At 39.8% G+C, this 22,852-nt stretch overlaps 1 protein-coding gene across 1 annotated transcript; it reads right to left on the bottom strand.

Moving 5' to 3' along the window:
• SLC30A5 (solute carrier family 30 member 5) lies at positions 1–19,327 on the bottom strand. The gene is made up of 16 exons (XM_063181420.1): positions 19,097–19,327; positions 18,771–18,893; positions 16,310–16,376; positions 14,950–15,035; positions 13,483–13,570; positions 12,687–12,774; positions 11,000–11,076; positions 9,676–9,846; positions 8,758–9,046; positions 8,189–8,397; positions 7,044–7,201; positions 6,287–6,416; positions 5,671–5,896; positions 4,059–4,285; positions 2,075–2,203; positions 1–1,442 (listed from the first exon to the last, which is right to left on the bottom strand). Exons 1-16 carry the CDS (start codon positions 19,168–19,170, stop codon positions 1,272–1,274), a joined length of 2,313 nt encoding a protein of 770 aa, XP_063037490.1. The 5' UTR covers positions 19,171–19,327; the 3' UTR covers positions 1–1,271.
• Positions 19,328–22,852: the final 3,525 nt, after the last annotated feature.

Here is a 22,852-nt window from a genome sequence, read left to right as displayed (position 1 = left end):
CATGATACATGGGATGGTGAAAGATGTATTTGTTCTTGTTAATCACTGAATTAATTTCTTAAATTTCGGGGAAAATATTAATGTGCTACAGACAAGAAGAGGGGAGCACAAGAAGCCTGTGAACAGATGTAAGCACAACTACCTCTGAAGATGTATTTTATTATCGCATTGACAGGTTTTCATTAAACATATGGATGTGTTTTCTTTGCAGTATTAAGTCCTCAACATCCATATTTCTTTCTTAAAGGCACTCTCTTTCACTTTCCAGTCAAGAAGTCTCAATTTACTGTTCATTTCAGCAACTTGTCAAGTTCAAGACTACTTTCATAGTTTAACATTCTAAACCTGAACTTCTTCCCTAGGTAATACATGGAGGTACGGTTGGCTACAGTACATCTGCAGCTGTAATGGTATTATTAAAAAAATGAGTCAAGTACAGGATAACATATCTTGAAAAGATGAAGTTTAGCAGAGTGCTAGGATGCTCACTGATTTATTACTTCTAGATTTCAAGTATTTCATTTGCAGTTATTCATATAAAAAGTACAAGAAGTTTTATTTTAAGTGGTTTGAGTTATGATTCTGAGTCTTCCCAGGAAAAAGTGTTTTCATTTTTCTTCCCTTCCCTATTTCTCATTGTTAAATCTGTGTATTTCTTCTAAAAAAAATAGTTCAATACAAATGTAAAATGGTAACATATATTTGCTCTGGTGCATTAAGTATAGGAATCATATTTGTATGCTGAGACATAATATAAAAACTGTATATTTCTATTATTTAACAAAATATGCAAAACACAGGACTTGATGTTTTTTAATCCCCATAATAAAGTGGTTTTTTCATTCCAAGAGTCTTCAAGCAATCTTTGAAAGAAAGAAAAGTAGTGCGCTGTTGATTGTTTGCATTCCAATATAAACTACTTCTATTTCCCACTACTAACAAGAAATTAAAATACCGATGTTCCATACTTTGGAGAAAGTATGGAATACATCTGTGCTCATCTGCAAGTTTCAAGACTTCTGTTTAATAAACACCAAGTATAGTATATAAGATTTCAACTATTTTCACATTTACAGCAAGTACTCAAGTCCTTCTTGTTTCCTTTATAAAAGCATCTCAATCCAATTAACAAAGATAGTACACTTACAAAAATTCAAATATATAGTACATTTGTTTCTGTACATGTATGTGCAAGATCTCCCCGCAAAAATACAAATATGGATTCAATTAGCTTGACCATTTACATCTCCTTTGGCAAATACAAATTTGTATCACATGATGTAAGTACCATCTTTGTAGTATTTCATGGATTCTAGCTGCTGCGTCATTGCAAGGACATCCTGAAATCCTGTACTGAGTCCAGACATGTGTTGAAAATAAGCTTCTTTCTCCACTTGGACAGTTAAGTTGTTTACACCAGCATCTTTCAGAATTGCTGTGACCTGAACAGAATGGTACAGTTAACATTAGTATTGCACTTCACATGTATTTCACAGTAACTTGCGGTACACTGGCTCTGCAATGCAGAAAATAAACCCCCATGTATCATTGTGAAGAATTCAATTCTTTGGAAAGCAAAGACTAGCTTTAGAGGGTATGGCTTTGCAACTTCTGCACACTTTTTCCTTAGAAAGATATATATTTCCTATGCACAACACTGAGGAGACTCTCAGTGTTGTGCATAGGAAATAGATATCTTCTTAAGGAAAAGAAAAACCCATGGCAGACATGTAGTGGTATCCAGTTTTAGACACACGATTAGCATACAGGTATCTCTACTGTTTATTCCCTGTTTTGCAGGCCTGTTTTAACACCTCCCCTTCTTTTCTCAGAGCAGATATAGCGCCACTGTCAGTCAGTGTTTTGGCAGATGTTCTAGCAAATAACTCTTTACATGACTAATTTCAAGCTAGCAGGAAAGGGGGCAGTACAGCATTAGAGACCAGCTCTGAGACAAAAATGGAGAGCTACAAGAAAAATCCTACATGTCAGACTGAAACTTCAGTCTGTGACCAAAAGGGAGAGGCTGAGTAGGAAATCAAGGAATTAAGAGTCTCAAGACCTTGCACTGTACCTGCTGTACAATTCTCTGTTCCATCACATCTGATACCACTTGCACATGTATTGTGCCTGCCACAACAGTTGCAGAGTGACACCAAAAATGAGGATCTCTGTAGGATATAACTCCCTCTATTTTCTGAATCTGCAAAGAAATTTCATTAGCAAAAAATAAGTAATTTTAACCTTGTACATGTCTATTGGTGGATAATATTTCACAAGGAAACAAAATTGTAGCACAGCAGCTTTCCAACTAAGCTATATTCAGAAATATCTTGTATTGAAAGGTTACTTTGCTACTTCTGTAAAATTCTAGAAGGTAAAAGTCAAATCAAAACTCCAGAAGAGCAATGCTAAAGAGGATGAGGAAAAAAATCCCTTGATTTATGAACAGATAACAGGAACACAAATGGACAGGCTAATCAGAATAGTGGTCCAGCATCTACTAGAGCACTGGTTACCTCACTGTTTAGCAGCTGTATTTAGTTATCACAGCTGAACTTTATTAAGACATAACTTCTTTTCCATAATACATTAATTTTTTTGAATTGATCTTTGTTCTGGGTTGGCTGTGATGGTTTTTCAGAGCAGCTGATAGGGTGCTGTATTTTAGATTCCTGCTTAAAACCATTTTGGTAACACACCAGTGATTTGGCTACTGCTGAACTGCTCAGGCTATTTCTTTTCTATCACGCAGTTTCAAGGCTTTCTATCTTTCCCACTTTGCCGTTGCCCTGGCAGATAGGCTGGGGATGGGCAAGAAGCAGGGAGGTGACACAGCCAGGGCAGCTGTCCATGGTGCGTTACGGCACACCATGTAACACCTTGCTCAGCATTGAAAACTGGGGTAGAGGATGAAGGCAGGATTATGGCTTCCAAGGTGGCTGTTGTTTGGGGACTGCTTTTTCTTTCTTTTTTCCACTGCTCTTCCTTCACCTGTTATATTGCTCCCAGGGTTTTTTTGCTTATGCTCCCATTCCACTGCTGGTGGTGGTGGTAAAGGACGGGATTGAGCAAGTGGCTGTATGGATGCCTGGCTGCTGGACAGGGTCAACCTACAGCAAACACACTGTTTTACTGTGATGTAATTTTTAAAATGCTTTTCCTATTATCTTTTAATCAACTGGTCTTTGATTGTTCTCAAGAAGTACTTTATTTCTCCCCAGTCTCTCAGAGTTACTGTCCTCCCTCATCAAAAAGGGAAACCACACTTTGCATGTCACTGTCCTTTCACTACATGAATCTCTCCCAGACAATTCCCATTTGTTTTTTTCTTTTTTCTTTATCTCATGCAGACAAGAACACATTTTGCCATCTAGTAATTGACAAGACACCATAAGAATAGTCCTCCTTGAAGCCTCTAGTTGATGGCATCCTCAAAGAACTTTTAACTCATTCTTTTACAGAGAGGAATTCTCCACACTGAGGTCCACATTACTATTCTGGGCAGGAACTTAAAATGAGGCAACAGCAAAGACTAGCTGCAGCCTCAAGGCAGATGCCATACTGCATCAGACAGGAAAAGAACAGTCTAGAATGAGAAAATAATTAGAAAAAACAGCTTAAGTTTTGCCATCCCACCTACTGTGAACCAGTATATCCTTCATGATATAGATAAAGCAGAAAACTTGAAATTACAAGCTTGTGATACAATCTGTACCCTGAATGTTTGTAACAAGTTTTAAAGGATGCAGGTTTAGGGAACTGTATATTACTTTCTTAGTACTACAGTGTGGTACATTTACCAAACTGTTACCATGCTTGTCTGAAATTATGGGCTAGCCATAAAACGAAAAAACAGTGGAAGTCTTTTTTGCTGCAAACCAACTTTTATAGTTAGAACTAGTCATCCTGTCACCTCTCTGAAAAATAGATTTTAAACAACTTGAGACATGAAGTTGTCTAAGACAAGAGAAGCTGACTGATCTGCTTGATTTTAATAATCATTAAAAACAGTTACAGCCTTGTATGTTTGTATACAAAACCATTTATAATTGTACCTTTTCTAAAGCAGCATGCAGATCTTTCTCCTGTTCTGGAGGTATCCTCAACAAAAGCACTTGACAGGCATCTTTCAATAGAGGGATAACACTAAGAAAAATCAATGTAGCAATAAAGAGAGAGCAGAGCGGATCAGCTATGAGCCATCCAAATTGCTGAATAAATATTGTGGATACGATAACACCAACACTGCCAAGAGTGTCTGCTAACACATGCAGAAACACACCTAAAACCGAAACAAACAGAGTGATTAACAGATCTGTCTAAAATGTATGTATATATTCAATAGCAGAAACTTAGTAAGGCTTATTAAGTATCCTCAAGCTAAACAGAGTAGACTCTTTGCCTAACCTGGGACAAAATACACAAAATATTTAGCTCTTCTAATGTTTAATTGCAAATTATTGTAAAAAATGATTTTTAATCTATGGGCCAATGGTGTAGGCAGGCATCCACAGACTAAAGTATATGTGAATACGTGGGATTTGTACAATACAGCATAATCATTTACCTCTTTATATAAGGACTCATTGATCCCTAACAGAGAGTCAGAAGATCAGTGTACATTGCTTGCTAATGTGGACATACATGAATATACTGGCTGTTTTTTGTATGCCAATTCTACTCCAATTTTACAAGAGAATTGTTTTTGCGCTCCTGCTATGAATCTTACACTTTCTACTGCTTTAACTGTGAGCTCATTCTCAATGTACACTCAATGGGCATAGAAAAATACTCTTCAACCACTGGTAAGATTAGTACTAGTTAGGCATCAGGATTTTAAAGAATATTGAAACATGACTATATGCAGACTTAAAAAAATTACAGACACGATGAATATGAACAACCAGGATAATCTAGTTAAGACATAAAATAACATATGAAACATGAGACTGCTCACCATATTCTGACAAGCTTACACAGAAAACACCATTTTTAAAGAGTTTTTCTATAAGCTAGACAGTTGGTAAATAACTATTTTCTAACTACTAGGGAAAAAATTCTATGCTGAACTTTCACATACAGTGCCCATCTCAGTTAGCTTCATGATTTCATATTTCAAAGTTTTTCTTTACCACTTTATCTTCTGAATCACAATAATATAAAACAAATGCTATGTTTTATATGCTACAATGCTACAAATCACAAAATAAGAACATATGCTATGCTGGTCTGTATTCACCCTCCTGCTTCTTATCCCCTTCCCAGTATTTTTACAAACAACTGTCACATGATTCCTAGAAACATGGTAATGTCTTTATAGATAGAGACATTGTACCTTCATTTCCAGTTTGAACTTAGAAACAAGGACTTAAAACTCTTTGAGTATGGTTTACAGTGACCTTTGTTTTAATGTTAGTGAGTATTATGCATTACTGCTTTTTATTGTTCCTTAGGAATTACATACATATGCACAGAAATATCTCACATTTCTTCAAGTTAAATTCAAAAATGGTTTAAGCAATTCCTATATATGCATTTAATGACTGTAAGATCACTCCTCAAAAGCGTTTTTAGATTGAGGCATAATACTGCATAGATCTGATCCTGAAAATCTTCAGTCTCCTACAAATCACGTACATGCCTTACGATTCAACAGTCTGTACTTGCCTCTCATGTTGGTGTTCATGCCTCCTCCAGAAGACCCATGGGCATGTCCATGGCTGTGGCCATGGTCACTGTGGGAATGGCCGTGCCCATGGCTGTGGCTGTGGCCATGGTGAGAATGGCTGTGATCATGTGTGGGACAGCCTCCCCGAGAAGCGCTGTGCGAGTGTGCGTGGCTGAAGGCGCAGATACCAACAAGGTTTACAATGAGCCCTCCAACAGACACCGGCTGTGAGAAGGAGAAAAGTCTTTAGCTCCACTGTATCCTCACAGGTATTCACACTTATTTTCTACAACACGGTAGCCAAAACCACCATGCACTTAATTAAGGAAAACTGTGGAAGCCACAACTTCTCTGGGCAACTTGTTCCAGTGCCTTACCACCTCCTCAGTAAAGAATTTCCTCCTAATGTCAAATTAATTCCTAATATCTAATCTATACCTGCCCTGCTTCAGTTTGAGGCCATTTCCCCTTGTCCACTAAATGCCCTGGCAAAAAATTCTTCTCCAGCTCTCCTGAAGGTTCCCTTCAGGTAGCGGCAGGACTATCGCCCTGGAGATGAAACATAAATGAACCATTAACTGCAAAACTACACTGAAACAGAAGGACAAAACTTACAGTTAGCATATTTGTATCTATATCTGGAGGATCTACCAGTCTTGCCACTGATTCCATGAAGACAAAGAAAGCAATCACCATCAGAAAGAGGCCATTTATAAATCCAGAGAGAATTTCTACACGTCCATACCTGAAAGTAAACACATATACATTTGAGAGTGAAGAATTGGTACTCTGAACAAATGTCAAAGTTATAATACATAAAGTTATAATTCTTTCAATACAGCATTAAGATTGCTGTGTTTTTTTTCTTCAATGTCACATAATCATGTCTCAATTCCTGAGTTATTTTTTTCTGGTCAAGAGGTGGCCCAGTTTCCAACTGTCCAAACTCCATTATAATAAAACAATGTAGAAGTATTCTCTTATATATACTGCCCATACAGGATTTCAAACTGCTAAACTGCTATGCAAACATATAAAGTTAAATTATTTCAGCTGAATCTAAATCTTCATACAAACACTGGTTTTTGACATAGATTTCTGTTTGACATAAATGCCTAGTATGAGGCAATTTCTAAAGAATATTCACAGTGATAAAAGTTTTACTTGTAGAGATAAATGAAAGTTACATTTCAGACACATTTTTTAGACAGGTAAGAAGAGAATAGCATGAGTACAAATGGAAGAGAAGAGACACAGCAAAAAACACACAGAAGCATGCATTACTAAAATATCCCATACATACCAAGACATTTTGAAAATGAGCAAGGAGAGTTAAGTTTCAAACAGTCCTTAAAGAACCCAAGATACATACCCATATGAAAATATGCGAGTTGCTTTCCACCTTGTCATCAGAGCTGCAAAAAGCCCCATCACTAATGCAGAACAATCAAAAAGCATGTGAAATCCATCAGAAATAAGACCAAGGCTATTGGTCCATACTCCATAAAAAAGCTCCACAAAAGTGAAAGCCTAAAACAAAACAGAGTTTAAATTTTTCCTTAAATATTAACTTGTGTATTAATGTTTTGGTAGATAGAAGGATATTCTTTTCATAGAACACTCAATATTTTTCAAAGGTATCGTTCTAAGTATTTCTAGACCATTTTTCCTCTCCTCCAATGGAATACATGATGCACTCCAAGTCTATAAAGACACATTTTTTAACCCACTCTCCTTACAGACTCACACATAAAAACCAACTCTTTACAGGAGTAAATTTTTTCAAATTTTGGACTGACATTCTGCAGACAAATTTTATATTAAAAATACAAGAGCTCTGATCTGATACATTATTAGTGTAAAAGTAATGTCTATAAATCTGTTAATGCCAACATTTTCTTCACTAGTAAGTTGACTGTTTAAATCTTAGGTATTGGCTCTGAGAAAGGTACACAAGGAAACATTTTTAATACATACATTTACCCTGTACATTTTACTATTATTAATCCATCTGCTCAAAGACTTTTTTCCAATCTTTCATATTCCATAATGGAATTCCTTACAGTTAACACAGATACTTCAAGTTTCTCCCCTTATTTTCCAGATCTTTGCAAATGAGGTTCTACCAGTTTTGCTTACTGCATCATCTTTTCCTATTCAAGAAAAAGAGAAGCTAAAAATAAAACTAGCCTGCTCCAATATGGCACTAATCAATCCCACAACTTCTACTTTGTTGTCCTAATCCTTATCATTTTCACTGAGGCCTTTTCAGTTTCACCTGCTGGCAACATTGATGTATCTCAACCTTAACATACCATCATACAAGTATTCAGTTACTGGTATAACCCTAACACACACAACCAGTGCCGCACTGTGACAACAAATCAGTGACCACTACTTAAATTGCCCTGTCAAACGCCACAATGAATTATGGGAATCTTCTAAAGAATAACTCTTCTTTTTTCGTTATATATGCACTATTGTGATTGGGTTTGAAGAAAAAAACCATGCACTTACCAGATTTAGGCACAAGAAATAGAAGATCTGCCGAGAATCATACTCCTCAAGGATTTGTTTCAGTGACTCCTTAATAAACCGGGGCAATGACTGGGAGCTTTGCTGTAATGCATCACCCATGAAGTTATAGAGAGGAGTGCCTTCAGGGGAATAGCCAATAAGGGTACCCTTTTGCCCTTTCCTGGAGGGGGAGGACAGGATATTGGCAGCTGCAAGGAAAGTATTGAAGTTTTTGTTGCTGTTTCTAAGCTTCACAGCTATTTTATAATGTGTTTAATCAGCCATCAAAGTTTACATGAAATTTTCTGGCAGCAAATTGATTGCCAACTTCATCTTGAGGTTTATTACTGGATTTCAGTGCTACGTAAAATTAGATCATTGCTTCCACAACAGATCAGATTCCTTTTTTTTTTGTAGACAGACAATAGAAGAGCAAAAAGCTACAGGCTGCCTTATGCCAAAGAATCCATAAAAGCTTGTCCAAAAGAATTCCAAACACCTCAATTTTCTGATTGGCTTCCCAGTCACACAGACCACATATTTACTATAGTTTAGACAAGAATACGTACATAAAACAAAGAAGACAGCACTCACTACCACCCCTCCAGAAAGAACATGCTCTGTGCTTTCATGGTGTGGTGGCTTGTTCATAGCTCGAAGCTGGTCTGTTATTGGATGCGTCCAAAAGTTTCCAAAAAGCAGAGCACTAATGAAAATAAGAAAGTATCCATATCGAGCACATGTGGAAGCTTCCATCTTCACAGAGCATATGGACTCCACGTAGAAATCCATGATCACAACAAAGAAGATGACTGTTATGAAAGGCATGATGAGAGATGACCAAGACTCTACTTTACTCTGCAACAAAGAAAAATTTCAAACAGGACTGCCCACCAGAAGAGTGATTGTATTTATAGCATTAAATGCAGTTCACTTAAATTACATGTGTTTTCACTAATCCATAAAACATAAATATCTTATATTTTCAATTTATCACATACACATATAATTCCAGATATAAAAAGATACATATCTAAAATGCACTGAAGCACTTAATTTTAAATACTTTTGTGTTCATAAAAGGAATTCTATATATAAAGCCATGGTTGCAATGGCCTACTATCCCCATGCATGCAAGCATAAAGAGCATTTTTTAAAATCACAATAAATGATCTACTGCTCAGGGATAAAAGAGCACTGTATTTATAAAGTCATTAACGCTTGAGCAATGTTAGTTGATGAACCCAAGATATAGTATCTGAGCTAGAAGGATGAAACACATTTATCATACAAACAAGGAAATTAAAGTACCACACAGATAAAAAACAAATATAGAAGAAAAGCATAATGGAAAATTTTCAAACAAAGCTTACTACAAAAATAAAGACAGCAACATTGGTAATTTCAAAGATATTTTAAAGGAAAGATTTAAATTACAATTCACAACCATTACAAAAAATGATTTACTTTTTTACTTATTATCTTACCTCTGTTGTCAGAGAGAGAACAATAACCCATGGGCACAACAGAAGGACGGAAACAAGGTGGGACAAAGCTTGAAGACGCTTGGCTCCACCTATATCTACAGATAGTTTTCGGGATGCCATATGAAAACCAACCTTGCAGCATAATGCCAGTACCAGAAGCAATACTCCACCCTGGAAACATAACAAGATTCCATCAGCATTTCTTAAGTACTAAAAACCTCACTCCAAACACAGTGACACTTACAAGGAGGAAATACTAATGCGTTTTCCTTAACCTGGAAACAAAAGCCAAAACTAGGATATTTCCTGTAATTTTACTCTAGCTACAAACAGCAACATAGCATACTGAGTTGTGCCTTAGCACTATTCACAACAGCCTGAGTTGAATTTTAAAACTCTCAATAATGTGAATTGGCATACACCAGTAGCAAGATGGTAGAAAACAGCTTCTGAGGAAGAAGAAAAATCACCCAAAGTTTTCCCATCTTCCATTATTAAAAGTGTGTTGAAAGCATACATAAACCCCCAAAGATTCACATCATCTTGTCCTCTAGAACCTTCAAGCCTTTTCATCCACTTACCTTTGAACACACCGTGTTTCTTCACAATATACTCTTTCAAAATTTTTCTTTAGATGAATTACAAGATACACAGGTTCTCATCTCCCTTAGATCACACTTGCTTTTCTGCACCATTAACCAGTCTTTCTACTATCTGATGTATTTTTATATTAATACATTTTCAGCTGCTCCATATTTTTTTCCTGTTTTAGTCCTCAATTAAACTACTTTAGCAAGACTAAGCTAACACAACTCAATCAGGCAGTTCAACCCTGTACAGTCAGATTATGATATTCAGCTATTCACACCACCAAATACAATGGGATTATCTTACTGAGAAGTATCAGAATCTGTGTCTTCAAATACAAGTATAATGTAAAGGAAAGACTGGGGAAAGCTAAAGATGCAGAAACAAAACACAGGTACCAAAAGTGAGTAAGAAGTGGTTGGTAGGCAAAGCATTATAAACACCAAGAACACTGATGACAGAATATTTCATGATAATTTTAATGAGACTTGTTAGGCTCTGCATTACAGCAAAGTTCTTATCAACTAATAAAGGCTGAATATTGTATGATTTGGCTTGCTGTACTGAAGCTCCTTATACTCCAATCAGTGTGCAAAAATTACAGTGCTAGTTCAGTTCCAATGTGGGGTAAGGAGGTCCAATCTTTTGGTTTTGATTCAGGCTTGGATTAGCTCAGAGCTGGTGAAATTCTTACCTTGAAAACTTAGAAGAAGATTCTAAAACACATGTTATTTACCTTGTGATCTGCAACACCCAGGAAAGCAATGATTGTATACAGAACATGAGTAAGAGCACTGTCATGATGCCCCTCAGCTAAATAAAAAATTAAGGAAGAATTTCTTTAGATTTTCTTTTATTTTTTTTTTAAGCAAGAACAGGCAAAGGTAGCAGAACACAGAAAGCAGAGGTAAGCAAACTGTGCTTTATGCTGTGTTGGCATGTGCAGGACAACTAGAGATCAGGCCCAGCCATCAGCATGGGTTTGTGAAAGGCAGGTTCTGACTGACCAGTCTGATCTGCTATGATGAAGTGACCTGCCTAGTGAATGAAGGAAAAGCTGCGGATGCATGGATGCCTTGGACATCATTTCCCACATGATTTTTCCAGAGAAACCAGTTGCTCCTGGCTTGGGCAGGTGCACTGTTCACTGGATAAAAAACTGCCTGGATGGCCAGGCCCAGAGAGTGGTGGTGAGTGGAGTTACATCCAGCTGGTGTTCAGCCACCAGTGCTGTTCCCCAGGGCTCAGTACTGGGGCCAGTCCTGTTTAACATCTTCACCAGTGATCTCATGGAGGGCCCCCTCAATCAGTTCACAGGTGACACCAAGCTGGGTGGGAGTGCTGATCTGCTGGAGGGCAGGGAGGCTCTGCAGAGGGATCTGGGCAGGCTGGATCATGGCTGAGGCCAATGGTGTGAGGCTCAACAAGGCCCAGTGCTGGGTCCTGCCCTTGGGTCACAACAACCCCAGGCAGCTCCACAGGCTGGGGCAGAGTGACTAGAAGTGGCTAGAAAGCTGCCCAGTGGAAAAGGACCTGGGAGTGGCTGAACATGAGCCAGGGCATGCCCAGTATGGCCAGCAGGAGCAGGACAGTAATTGTCTCCCTGTACTGGACATGGGTGAGGCCACACCTCAAATCCTGTGTTTAGTTTTGGGTCCCCAAGTACAAGAAGACACTGTGATGCTGAGGTGTGCTCAGAGAAGGGCAGCAGAGCTGGGGAGCACTTACAAGGAGCAGCTGATGGAGGTGGGGGTGTTTAGTCTGGAGAAAAAGGAGGCAGCTCAGGGCAGATCTTTCCACACTCTACAACTATCTGACAGCATGTTGAACCCAGACGGGGGTCAATTTTTTCTGCCAGGACAAGAAGAGATAGCCTTAAGTTGCATCAGGTATTAGTATTAGTATTGAGTAGATTGAGTGTTAGGAAGAATTTCTTCAGACAGAATTATCAAGCATTGAAACAGGCTGCCCAAGGAAGTGGCTGAATGAACATCCTGCTGGCTTTTAAATTACATGGATGTAGCCCTTAGGGATATGATTTAGTGACAGGTTTGGCAGTGCTGGGTGAACAGCTGGACTTGATCATCTTAAGGTGCCTTCCAACCAAGGCCATTCCATGACTCACTCTATATTGTGATTCTACTCACAGAAAACTTCAGTAAATTCATCAATAAGGTTCTAGAATAGACCATTTACGTAATTCCATGTTTTTATTCTTCCTTTGGAAAGTTTACTTTCACGTTGTTTGTTTTTACTGCCCATCTATAGATGTACTACCTTTTGTCAGTACACTATGATGAGATGATCAATTGCAAATTAACTTCAAAATCTCTTCTAATTATAATTTAATTCAGTACACTCAATTTCACATTTTTCTGCTACAGTACTAAGAGTCACTTGCTCTTTCACACAAGAAAGGATACGATGTTCTGCTATTTTAGCCATGAGGTCGTCATTATCAAAAAGTAGTAAGCAGATGATAGCTATGATGAAAAATGCAGCACCTCTTGTCTGTAAAATAAACCCAAACAAACAAACAATAAACAACCAAACAACAAAAAACCCCAAGTATTTCTAAACTGGTACAACAGATTACTGTAAAAAAATCCAAGAAATTGGCCCTCTCCTTCCCTGCTTCCTGATCAATGTAAGCATGCTCCAGTAAGAAAACCATCAAAGAAACTCCTATTGTTTTTGACCTTGACAATATAATTTCACACTTTTTCTGTTTTTCAAACTTACCAGATAACTCAGGACACATCACCACTGCAGCAAGCTAGATGCCGGTCTTATGAACTTTAAGTGTGATTACTTTCTTAATGGTGTCTTTCTGCCTGCCAGAATGCACTGCTACTTCAGCCTGATGATTTAATATTTCATAGCATCAATGAGCTACAAACAAGATCTACAAACTGTTGGATTTTGTCTCACAGGACCTAAAGGCTAAAGAACTATGCAAAGACTATGAGAAAGAATAGCTCTGAAGCTCTTTTGTTGGGAAAGGACAGGAGGTAGCTATGAAATCCCAGCTCCCAGAGCTTTCACCACCCAGACTTAAACCACTGCGAGTAGTACATCTTACTATTTCACCACTAATTAAACTAAAAAATCACATTTTCTATGATGTGGATCCAAAACAAGGTTTGTTCCAGGTAAAGAAGTACTTGAATTTATAGGATTTAGTATGTTTTACATTTGGTAAAAGAGATTTTTAAATACCTTTGCTGGTCCTCCACCTGAGCTTGTGAACAAGACACTAAGGAGTGACAGCACAACCACATCACTGTGCTCAAACAGTAATAATGTCCTATTAAAAAACCAAATAAATACTCTATTTACAATGAGTTTACTTCAAAACCTTGATATAAACTATTTCAGTTAAAATTTGTGACCCAACAAACATCTATCCTATGATTACAACAGCAGGTTTAAAAATGCAAAAGAAAAAAACATAAATCAATTTGCTTTCACCAGCAATAGATCTAGCTGCAGACAACTATACATGTTACAAAACTGGAACTTCCTAATTCAAGTAACAGATTATAATTATTCATTTATGGATAACTTTAAATGGTATTTTCTTCTGGCAAAACAAGATACCAATTTGTTCAAGATGGAGTTCTTATTCCCACTACAATACCTCCTCTAAACTAGTTTCTGCTCTCAGAGAAAAAAAGATGTCCTGTCCTGTACTACTGTGTTCTGTTCATTGAGGTGCTGATGACCTAGTAGCTTATGCCACCTCAAAACTCAATTGCTGAAAATAAAAAATTCTAGCTTCCATGCTACCTCCTTCAGACAGCAAAGGCTAACTACCAAGCTGTACTGACAGCTTTCCCTGAGCAGAACATGAAAGTAATTCTTGCCCTCAAGTCTACCAAATGCTTTTGCAATCCTCTCTACAGCAATACAACATGACTGGACCCATGTATCTGGTTTGGTTTGGGAAGACTGCCAGCATCCAGAAAGACCTAAGAGTATTAACTACATTAATATAATTAATCACAGTATTATTACTCTTAGGTATGCCTTCTCCTATGTAGATGATAAAAAATCACCTTCATAAAAGATATAATTTAAGGCTTTACTTTCCTCTCTAGATTGAAAGATGCTTTCCAATACATTAACCTTAATTTTTGAAAGTCTAGCTACTCTTTCATAGTTACTCAGTCATTAGTACTAACATACAGCACAAATGGTTACCCAATTTAAACACAGAGCACACAGCCAACCAGATAAAGAAGTACGCTGCAACAAGTGCAGAAATTGATTCTAGTCACCTGTCAAAGAATACCAGCTACCATGAGCCATCAAGACATGGACTCCAAACAAGTAAATAAACAGTTGGCATTACATTAATGAAAGCAGAGAAGTGACAAAAACTGCACTAAGTCACCTTGATGTATCACTCACAACAAGTGTTTAAGCACTATCAAGAATTTCACTGCCATCTCATAAAAGAAGTAGTTCTTCTGGTAGAAGAAATTTACTAGTTCTACAGAAATTATATGTACTTCTTCCCAACCACTAAAGATGTCACATGAAAATTCATAAGGATTCAGTAAGTTTTTGTACATACATCAAATGGCTAGCAGCATTGTCTGACAGACAGAAAAAAATCCCAAAGGAGCAAGACAGGGAAGGATCACAAAAGAGAACCAGTATTTACAGTAGATATGTATTTACCTCAGTGGTCCACATAGAGTAAGGCCAAAAAACCATAAGAGTGAAATGATACATCCAACAACAGCATGCTTAAAAATTTTGATCCACTGCAAAAGAAAGGTATTTCATTACAATTTTCTCCAGTTTCAAAATAAACACTCTATTACTAGCACTGTTTTAGTACGATAGCTGAAGAAACTGAGGGGAAAACACGTGCTTTGCAAGTTCCATAATTATAAAGTATGATTATTTTCTTGGATACTTTGCCAGGCAACTAAGATTTATGGGGCCATACTATGAACCAGAATTTTTTTATACCACAGTCCTAAATTCTGCAACATTGTCTGAGTTCTCTTCAACAAAAAAGCCTGAAAATTAGTTAAAAAAAATCAAGTCCATTTACCTCTTTTGTAAGCTATTGTATATATCAGAAAAAGATAAACAGAGTAAGAACTAGATAAAATGTACAAAATGAGGCTAAGACTTTATGCTTACAAATATTTATGCGTGTGTTATATTCTTTCTTCAGGAATTAGGCTGTAATTCAGATATTCAATACTTTATTAAATTCTGATGCAAGTTTTAGAAAAATTTAATTCTGGAAATATGCTAAACAAGGGGAAGCACCTACAACAAATATAACATCTTCAAAATCCAAAATTTGAAATTTTTTAGCAAAAGTAAAACCATATATGGACAGATTTGTCTGAACTCAAATCAAATATGCCATTTATTACTGTTTACATTTTAAAAATTCTGCCATATGCATCTAGTAATGAAAGCAGTTGACAAAAGGAACACTTTGAGGCTATCCTTCAGATTCTGTCTACTTACTGCACACACTAGATCAAGTTTTTGTGCACACAATTACATAAATCCAAATGCATATGAAGCAGGTGAAGAAAATTTATTTCTTACAAATCAGCACATTCCAACCTGGCTCTACTCCAAACTCCTTGGGATACTGCAAACTCACCAAGGTCTGATGAGCAGCTAGACTAGGCCCTCGTCACATGCAGACGGGACTCTTCTGTTCTGAGTGACAAGACTGGAGCATTTTGACATCCTGGCAGTCCAGAAATTGCCTGTCTACCTGTCCAGGTCGGCTAAGTAGACTGAGCTCTGTTTGAAAATCCACTCCCAACAGCTGATGCTGGCTTGGTGATAAAGACCAGCCTTTTCACTATACTCTCAAAAAGAAGCTGGCAAAAGCTAAGAATGAATGTTTCAGCCCACAAGACACTGAGTTAGTACTATACCTCTAGAACCCATAACCACATCTTCTAAGTGGAGTAATATTTGTTCACCTTTCATTTTTGGCAAGAGCCATACTGCCAAGAATATTTACAAAGCTGCAAGTCACTCCTACATGTCAACTCACCTGACGCTTGGTTACCACTTTTCCAGATGAAAATGGTTTTTGAAACAAAACCATAAAAAAAGCAGACCTGTCGAAAGGAGAAAGTTTTGCGCATCAGTCAGCTTTTTATTCAAACCAGATCAGAACAACTAGGTTTCTCATATCTGGCCCAGTTTACAAGACAGCTTCTTCTACATTTTATCCATCAACAGTGACAACAGTCACTGTTTTTTTTCCTCTGCTGCATTACCATCATCAGTTACCAGTACTACAGTGATGCCAAGTGAACTTCAGTTCTGGTCAACTTCAAGTGCCAGTTCTTGAGAGAATGGCTAATGATAAGTTGACTTGTGATTTACAAAAATCAAAATAACTGATCTCAGAAGTTTTGAAGAGAAATAATACTCTGATTTTTATTAGCAAGATAGGTATACAAAAAGGCTTACTCATATATAGAATGCTGAATACACAGTCCTGTAGGAATAAGATACAGCACACAACTTCTTCAAGTGGGATCAAAAGTGATGGGCAAAAAAAAAAACTATGGTGCTTGGGAACATGCAAGAGAGAAGTCCATAAACATGCTTCAATATGAAATAAAAAGAAAAAATGAAATTCCAAATGTTCCAACTCTGTCAAGTTTATTACATAAATGATCTTCCATATCTCATCAGATAAACACAGCAGGATTTTGTCTGCAAAGATTGTTTCGGTGTATTTGCTATCAGTTTTCACACCTCAGCCCTCAATCTGGGAAAAACAGCAGCTGAATCCCACAACAACTTCAGGAATACAAACTATAAGGAAGAAAGCTGATCTTCCACACTCTTGTTAACAAAATTTGGACATGCCTGAGTGTCCTAGTTTCAGCTTGAACTGAGATAAACTTTTCTCAGTAGCTGCTACTCCAGTGCTACTGCTAGTGCAGTGCTGATTCAGTGTGAGTACAATGTTGATAACACAGTTTTGGCTGCTCCTTAGTGATGCTTATCCAAAGTCAAGGACTTTTCGGTTTCCCATGCTCTGGCAGCAAGCAGGTGCAGCAAGCTAGGAGGCAGCATGACCAGGAGACCTGGCTTGAACAGGCCAAAGGGATGTTCCATGCCATAAATACCATTTACTCATACAAAAACTGGAGGAAGTATGCACATGGGGTCTGACTGTGGTTTGGGGTTGGGCCAGGTATCACCATTGTGTGTTGAGCAGATGCACACTGTGCATAATTTCTTTTTATTACTATATTGGCCTTATTAACTTATTAATAATTTATTAGCTTATTAATTTCAATTATTAAACTCTCCTTATTGCAACTTGCAAGCTTTACTTTTTGTTTTCTTCCTCACTGTCCTCCCCAGCCCCCTGGGGTGGGGGAAGGTGAGAGTACATTTGTGTGATGGTGGATTGCCTGCTGGAGCAACAGTCACACCATCACCAACAGCACTGTCAGAATAGGCCCAACTTTGAAGCTAGAAAAACACTGATGTTTCTTGAGGGCAGAGAGGCCTTACAGAGACATGTGGAAAGACTAGAAAGCTGGACAACTGCCAATGATATGGAACAAAAGAGTGCTGATTCTCCACCTGTGGTGGGGTAACCCTGCTTGTATGCATAAAGCAGGGAACAAAAGGATGGACGGCGGCCCTACAGAAAGAAATCTGGAGGTCTGGGTTGATGGAAAATTGACTATAGGTAAACAAAAAGGGTCAGCTGTATGCTGGGGGGCATTTACATTCAAGCACAGCATCATCAGGTGCTCAAGGAAGGCGATTGTCCTGCTCTGCAATGCACTGATGGGACCCCAGCCAGGTTCTGTGTGCAGTTTTGGGTGCCTCTGTATCAGAAGGACATCAAACAGTTAGAGCACATCTGGGGGAAGCAGCCAAGATGGTGTAAGGTCTCAAGAGCACGAGTAGTGTCTGAGGTTGCTTGGTTTGCTCAGCTTAGAGAAGGCTGAGGGGTGGCCCATGGCCCCTTCTTCACTGGAGGGACAGGGGAGGAGGAGATGTTGATCTCCAGTGACCAGTGACAGGGCATGAGAGGGAATGACACTGCATCAGGGTAAATTCACACTGTACATTATGGAAAGGTTCTTCACTAAGAGAGTGGCCAGCCACTGTAACTGGCTCCCCAGGAGTGTCACAGCTCCAAACCTGTCAGAGCTCAAGGAGTATCAGGAGAACATTCCTGATCCTATGTTTCAGTTTCAGGTGGTTGTGTGAGGAGCACAGAGTTGGACTCAATGGACCTTATGGATCATTTCCAACTTGAGACATTGCAAGACACTGAAATTACAGTGAACAGAAATGTGAAGCAAAAACACTGCTATGAACAGAGCACTTCCTGGACTCATTATTATGCCTTCTCCTCTTCGAGTAAATGATAACAACATAATGCAGGGTTATAACCTTGACTCTGTCAAAGAACACCCAAAGTATTACAGTATTACACGTGGGGCACTAGGCTCCACCCTCTGCACACTCACCCCAGCTGCACTACGAAGATAAACTGCACGAGGTGGACCACTTTCAGAAGATCATAGGATTCAAACAGCCCCACGGCTTTCAAAACCTTGGCGAAGCAGAGCAGCACGATGTATCGAGTCAGCCTGTGGAAGGAGAGAGGCCGGTTCGCACCTGCCACGCCGCCGCCCGGGCCCGGCCCGGCCCGGCCCCGACGCCTCAGCGAAGGCGGCCGGCTGCCCGCCGCCGGGAGGGCGGGGGGCGATGCCCGCTGCCCCCCTGAAGAAGGGACGGCGAATGGCCGCCCGCCGGAGCCAGCAGAGCGGCCGCTCCCCCCCGCCGCCGTTACCGGGCGCTGGGCACATCCACAGGCCCCAGCGCGCCGCCGCCGGCCAGGGCCTGCCCGCCGTACGGCTGCTCCATGGCGGGACGGAGGGAGGCAGCTCCAGCAGGGAACGGCTGCGAGCGCTCAGGAGGAGCTCAGGCGCGGCCCGCCTGCCCTGCGCCGGGAGCACCGCATCGCCCGCGGGCAGTGCGGCGAGGCGGGAACGGGGGGAACGGGACGGGAGCCGGGGACGGGGAACGGGAAATAGGTGAGGCAGAGCTCCCGCCAGCGCGCGTGCGCGGGAGCAGTGCGCAGGCGCCGTCGGGCGGGGCCGGGGCCGTGTGGGGAGCGGCTCCCTCCCCTCGGGGCGGGGCGCGGGGCGGTGATAGAGGATTTTTTTTTCTTTTTCTTAATGCAAATCGGTTTGTGTTATTATGGCGCAGAACTCTGCGCTAGTATCAAGCATCAGGAGACAGTTTCCCTGTCAAACGCTTCAAATGCCCAGTTGAAACAGATGGGAAAATTGAGGCGGAAGATGGGAAATGTCCATGTTGTGAGCTAACTGCTCTCTTCAGCCGTGTCGCAAGCCCTCTCGATGTTGGTTCCCAACACATGATTTTGGTACATAGTTCAGCACTGAGGCAGGAAAAAGAAGTCAAGAATGTACTGAATTAGCTCAGCAATGGTCAGCTGCATATTGAATTTCTTTGAAAAAGACTTGGATAGATTTTAACCAGGAAGGGATAGAGATATAGGAGAACAGGGGGGTATCACTGCTGGCAAATGAAATTTTCAGAACTCACTGGTCAAAAATCAAAAGTTTTAAAAATTTATTTACAGATTTTCAAATAATTTCCAGTACAGGTGAAGACCTCAGCATGGCAAGCATAAGACTATTAAAATGCCGTCTCTCTGTTCCAGCTGTCTTGTGCGGACCCCTTCAAAGTTTAATCCGCTGGTCTGGTGTCCTGTCAAATATACCCTCATTTAACAACTTGGAAACCCTGAAGCTCATGGATCCACCACACGATGTCGATAAGGTTTGTAAGCAGGGGAGGGGTGAAAAGACGTGTAGCTCGGTGCAGAGTGCGCCGTGTCCGGGAGATGGAGGTGTTGGCCAGCCGCGCCCCGGAGAGGCCGCGAACGAGAGGCGGCGGCGCTGCACGGCCCGGGAGCCGCGCACGGAGAGCAGGGGCTGTGGGACCGTGCACAGGGTAAGAATCACCCTCTGGGTCACAAACATGAGGAGAAGAGGAGAGAAAAAGGCTAGTAAGGCACAGGGGAGCGCCTTCTGGGACCAAAACGGGGAAACACAAAAAGAAAGGTATGAGTTAAATGACAGCATTGCAAAGCCCGGAGGATGCAGATATGCATCCACAATGCTTTTTCAGGGTGGGTGTATGTGGCATACTGAGGCAGGCTGCTGCCCATCAGTGGCTCTCCCCCTCAGACAGGTGGTATTACAGTTGCCAGCCTGCCAGTTCACTTCGCTGGTCACCACTGAGTGCCTCCCCAACATGTGTCTCAAGCACCTGTGCCAGGTGTCATCCTCTTGGGGGCTGGAGATCCCAGGCTGGAGGGGTGGCATGGCATCACTGCCTAGGGTCTGCACCCCAGCAGGACACCTGGCTCAAAGGAAACTCCTGGAAGGACATGTGTCCTGCCACTTAAGCGGTCCTGTCTCACCTGTATCTACATAAAACATACATAGGACATGAACTTAGACCAGGGTGTAATCTTGACATACTAGAAATCCACTCCTGGCTTGTCAGCCTGTTGCAATTGTACTTGATTTGGCCAAGAGGTGTCTTGGCATCAGCACGTGAACTCTATTATGTGTGAAAACACATAATAACTTCACTAGTTTTGAAAATACATGTTAGTAGGTCCTGCCAGGGCTAATCAGATGTGCATATTCATACATTCTAGTAGAGCACCACTGCACACACAGATGGTTACTATCCTGTTGCAAAGATGGGGTCAGGTACCTAAAAAAGAAAATTGCAGTATTAAAAACCACACAGTGAAACTGGTCTGGGTTGTTCAAGGGAATGGTGAAAATAATGACTACTAGTGAGAGCAAAGTTGGTGTCTACAGGAACAGCTGAAGGAGAGAGAAGCTGAAGTCCCAGAACGAATAGCCCTAAACCCCCAGACTTCATGACTGAAAAGGAAGATGTGCAGAGTATGGGGTTCTTGGATAGAATTTGAAAGGACTCTTATTTAAACCATGCAAAACATGCAGAAAAGGTCCGAAATCAAAACATAATGTATATGTATGTATCACAAAAGATCCATTGTTTCATTTAGTTCTAAATGTGTACTAAGCTATGGTTTCTCTTTGCTTGAATGTTGTGTACTCCTGAAGACTTTAAATTGTGAAATCAGAGTATCGAAAAGGTTAGAAATCTGTGGAAAAGAGTAGTTGAAGTGGTCCTAAGGGGTCTGTGTTTCTCCTCAGTGAGAATACGATGTGGTAAGAAGGAGAACACAGGTGTAACAGATGTCCCTGTGAAATGATAAACCTGGTTGTTACTGCAACCTAGTGAGACCAGGGAAAATTTGGAAGGAAAAGGCTCAGAGAAATTTGGGAGGATAAATTTTTGCATTTTCTCCACTAAATGAGATCTTGGAGCAAAAATCCAAGGAAGCAAAAATGTCTGCTTTTTAATCCATGTACTTCTTTTTGTTATTTCAGGATTACAGTTAACTATAGTAGATTAGGGGAAAAAAATTCCTCCCTGTGAAAACAAAACTTGTGCTCAATGAAGAACTGCAGTCATTTCAAGTTTGGACTTTTGTTCTGTAAAGAAACATCAAGCATTTTTGCTTTGCACTGAAAGAAATAATGTCTTCATTTGCCACCAAATGCAGAACAGTTTTCTGGAGATTGCTCTGGATTTAAGTCTATGGAGAGGCGCAATCGGGACAGTGGCAAATGTCCTGGTGAGGGAGCTCTGGTAGAGCAGTGCATCCAATGGGCATTTATTTCAAGTTGTGCTTTTATGAAGAGATTTGTTTGGGAAATATATTAATTGCCTTGTGTTTATTGAGTAAAGGTGACACAGATACCTGTTCCAGGAAAAACTCACTGGGATTAATTGAGTAATTGGAATGGCAGAAAATATCTTTTTGACTCAGGTTAGGAGGACAGTGACTTTGCTAAGACTTCTGCTCTTCCTCCTTTTGATTCTAATGCAAGCTGTGGTCCTTCATTTTTCAGCTAGCAGAGAACATCTAAGTAGAGAGTGGTATTATTGGGAAATGCACAGATATCCATTGTTCCTGTCATCATGCTAAAGCGACACACATAATTTTGCAAGAAATTTCAGACAGTTGGTGTCTGAGGAAGTGAGAAAAGGAGACCAGCTATCTCTGAAATAACATTGTGACTGGGATTGCTGTGAATCTCCATCTCTTCTTGTGCTACTGCTATTGTATATATATCAATGCATCACTATGCAAACTAGTGAAATTACAGTGATAAAAGAGAAATAGAAGAGAAAGTAAAAAAAAAATCCTTTGGTGTAGCAATTCAGAGAAAATGATGTAGCAAAAAAGCCTAATTGTGATTTTAAAGTGTCATTTTTCTGTAATAAAGCTCCAATATTAACTACGTAGCAGGCATGAAAAGGGAAAAAGTGGCTGGTAGAAAATCAGAAGTGCCTGAAAATCAGCATCACTTTAGAGACTTTTGTGATTTCCTGTAATGTGACATAAACCACCTATTGTATTTTTGCTGGGAAACTTGTAGCTGAGGTCAGTATAGCAGAAAATAAA

This window comes from Melospiza melodia, chromosome Z (genome assembly GCF_035770615.1).
Source record: "Melospiza melodia melodia isolate bMelMel2 chromosome Z, bMelMel2.pri, whole genome shotgun sequence".
In the NCBI taxonomy this organism is placed as follows: Eukaryota; Metazoa; Chordata; class Aves; order Passeriformes; family Passerellidae; genus Melospiza; species Melospiza melodia.
This window is presented reverse-complemented; position numbering and strand designations above follow the sequence as displayed.

Bases quoted from the DNA above. Each gene is read 5' to 3' on its own strand.
- SLC30A5 (XM_063181420.1), bottom strand. From the start codon at position 19,170: ATGGAGCAGCCGTACGGCGGGCAGGCCCTGGCCGGCGGCGGCGCGCTG. The intron at 16,377-18,770 runs GTGAGTGTGCAG...TCCTTTCGACAG, and splicing joins ATCTTCGTAGTGCAGCTGGG to GTCTGCTTTTTTTATGGTTT. The intron at 8,398-8,757 runs GTACGTATTCTT...CTTTCCTTGCAG, and splicing joins TGCTGTCTTCTTTGTTTTAT to CTGCCAATATCCTGTCCTCC.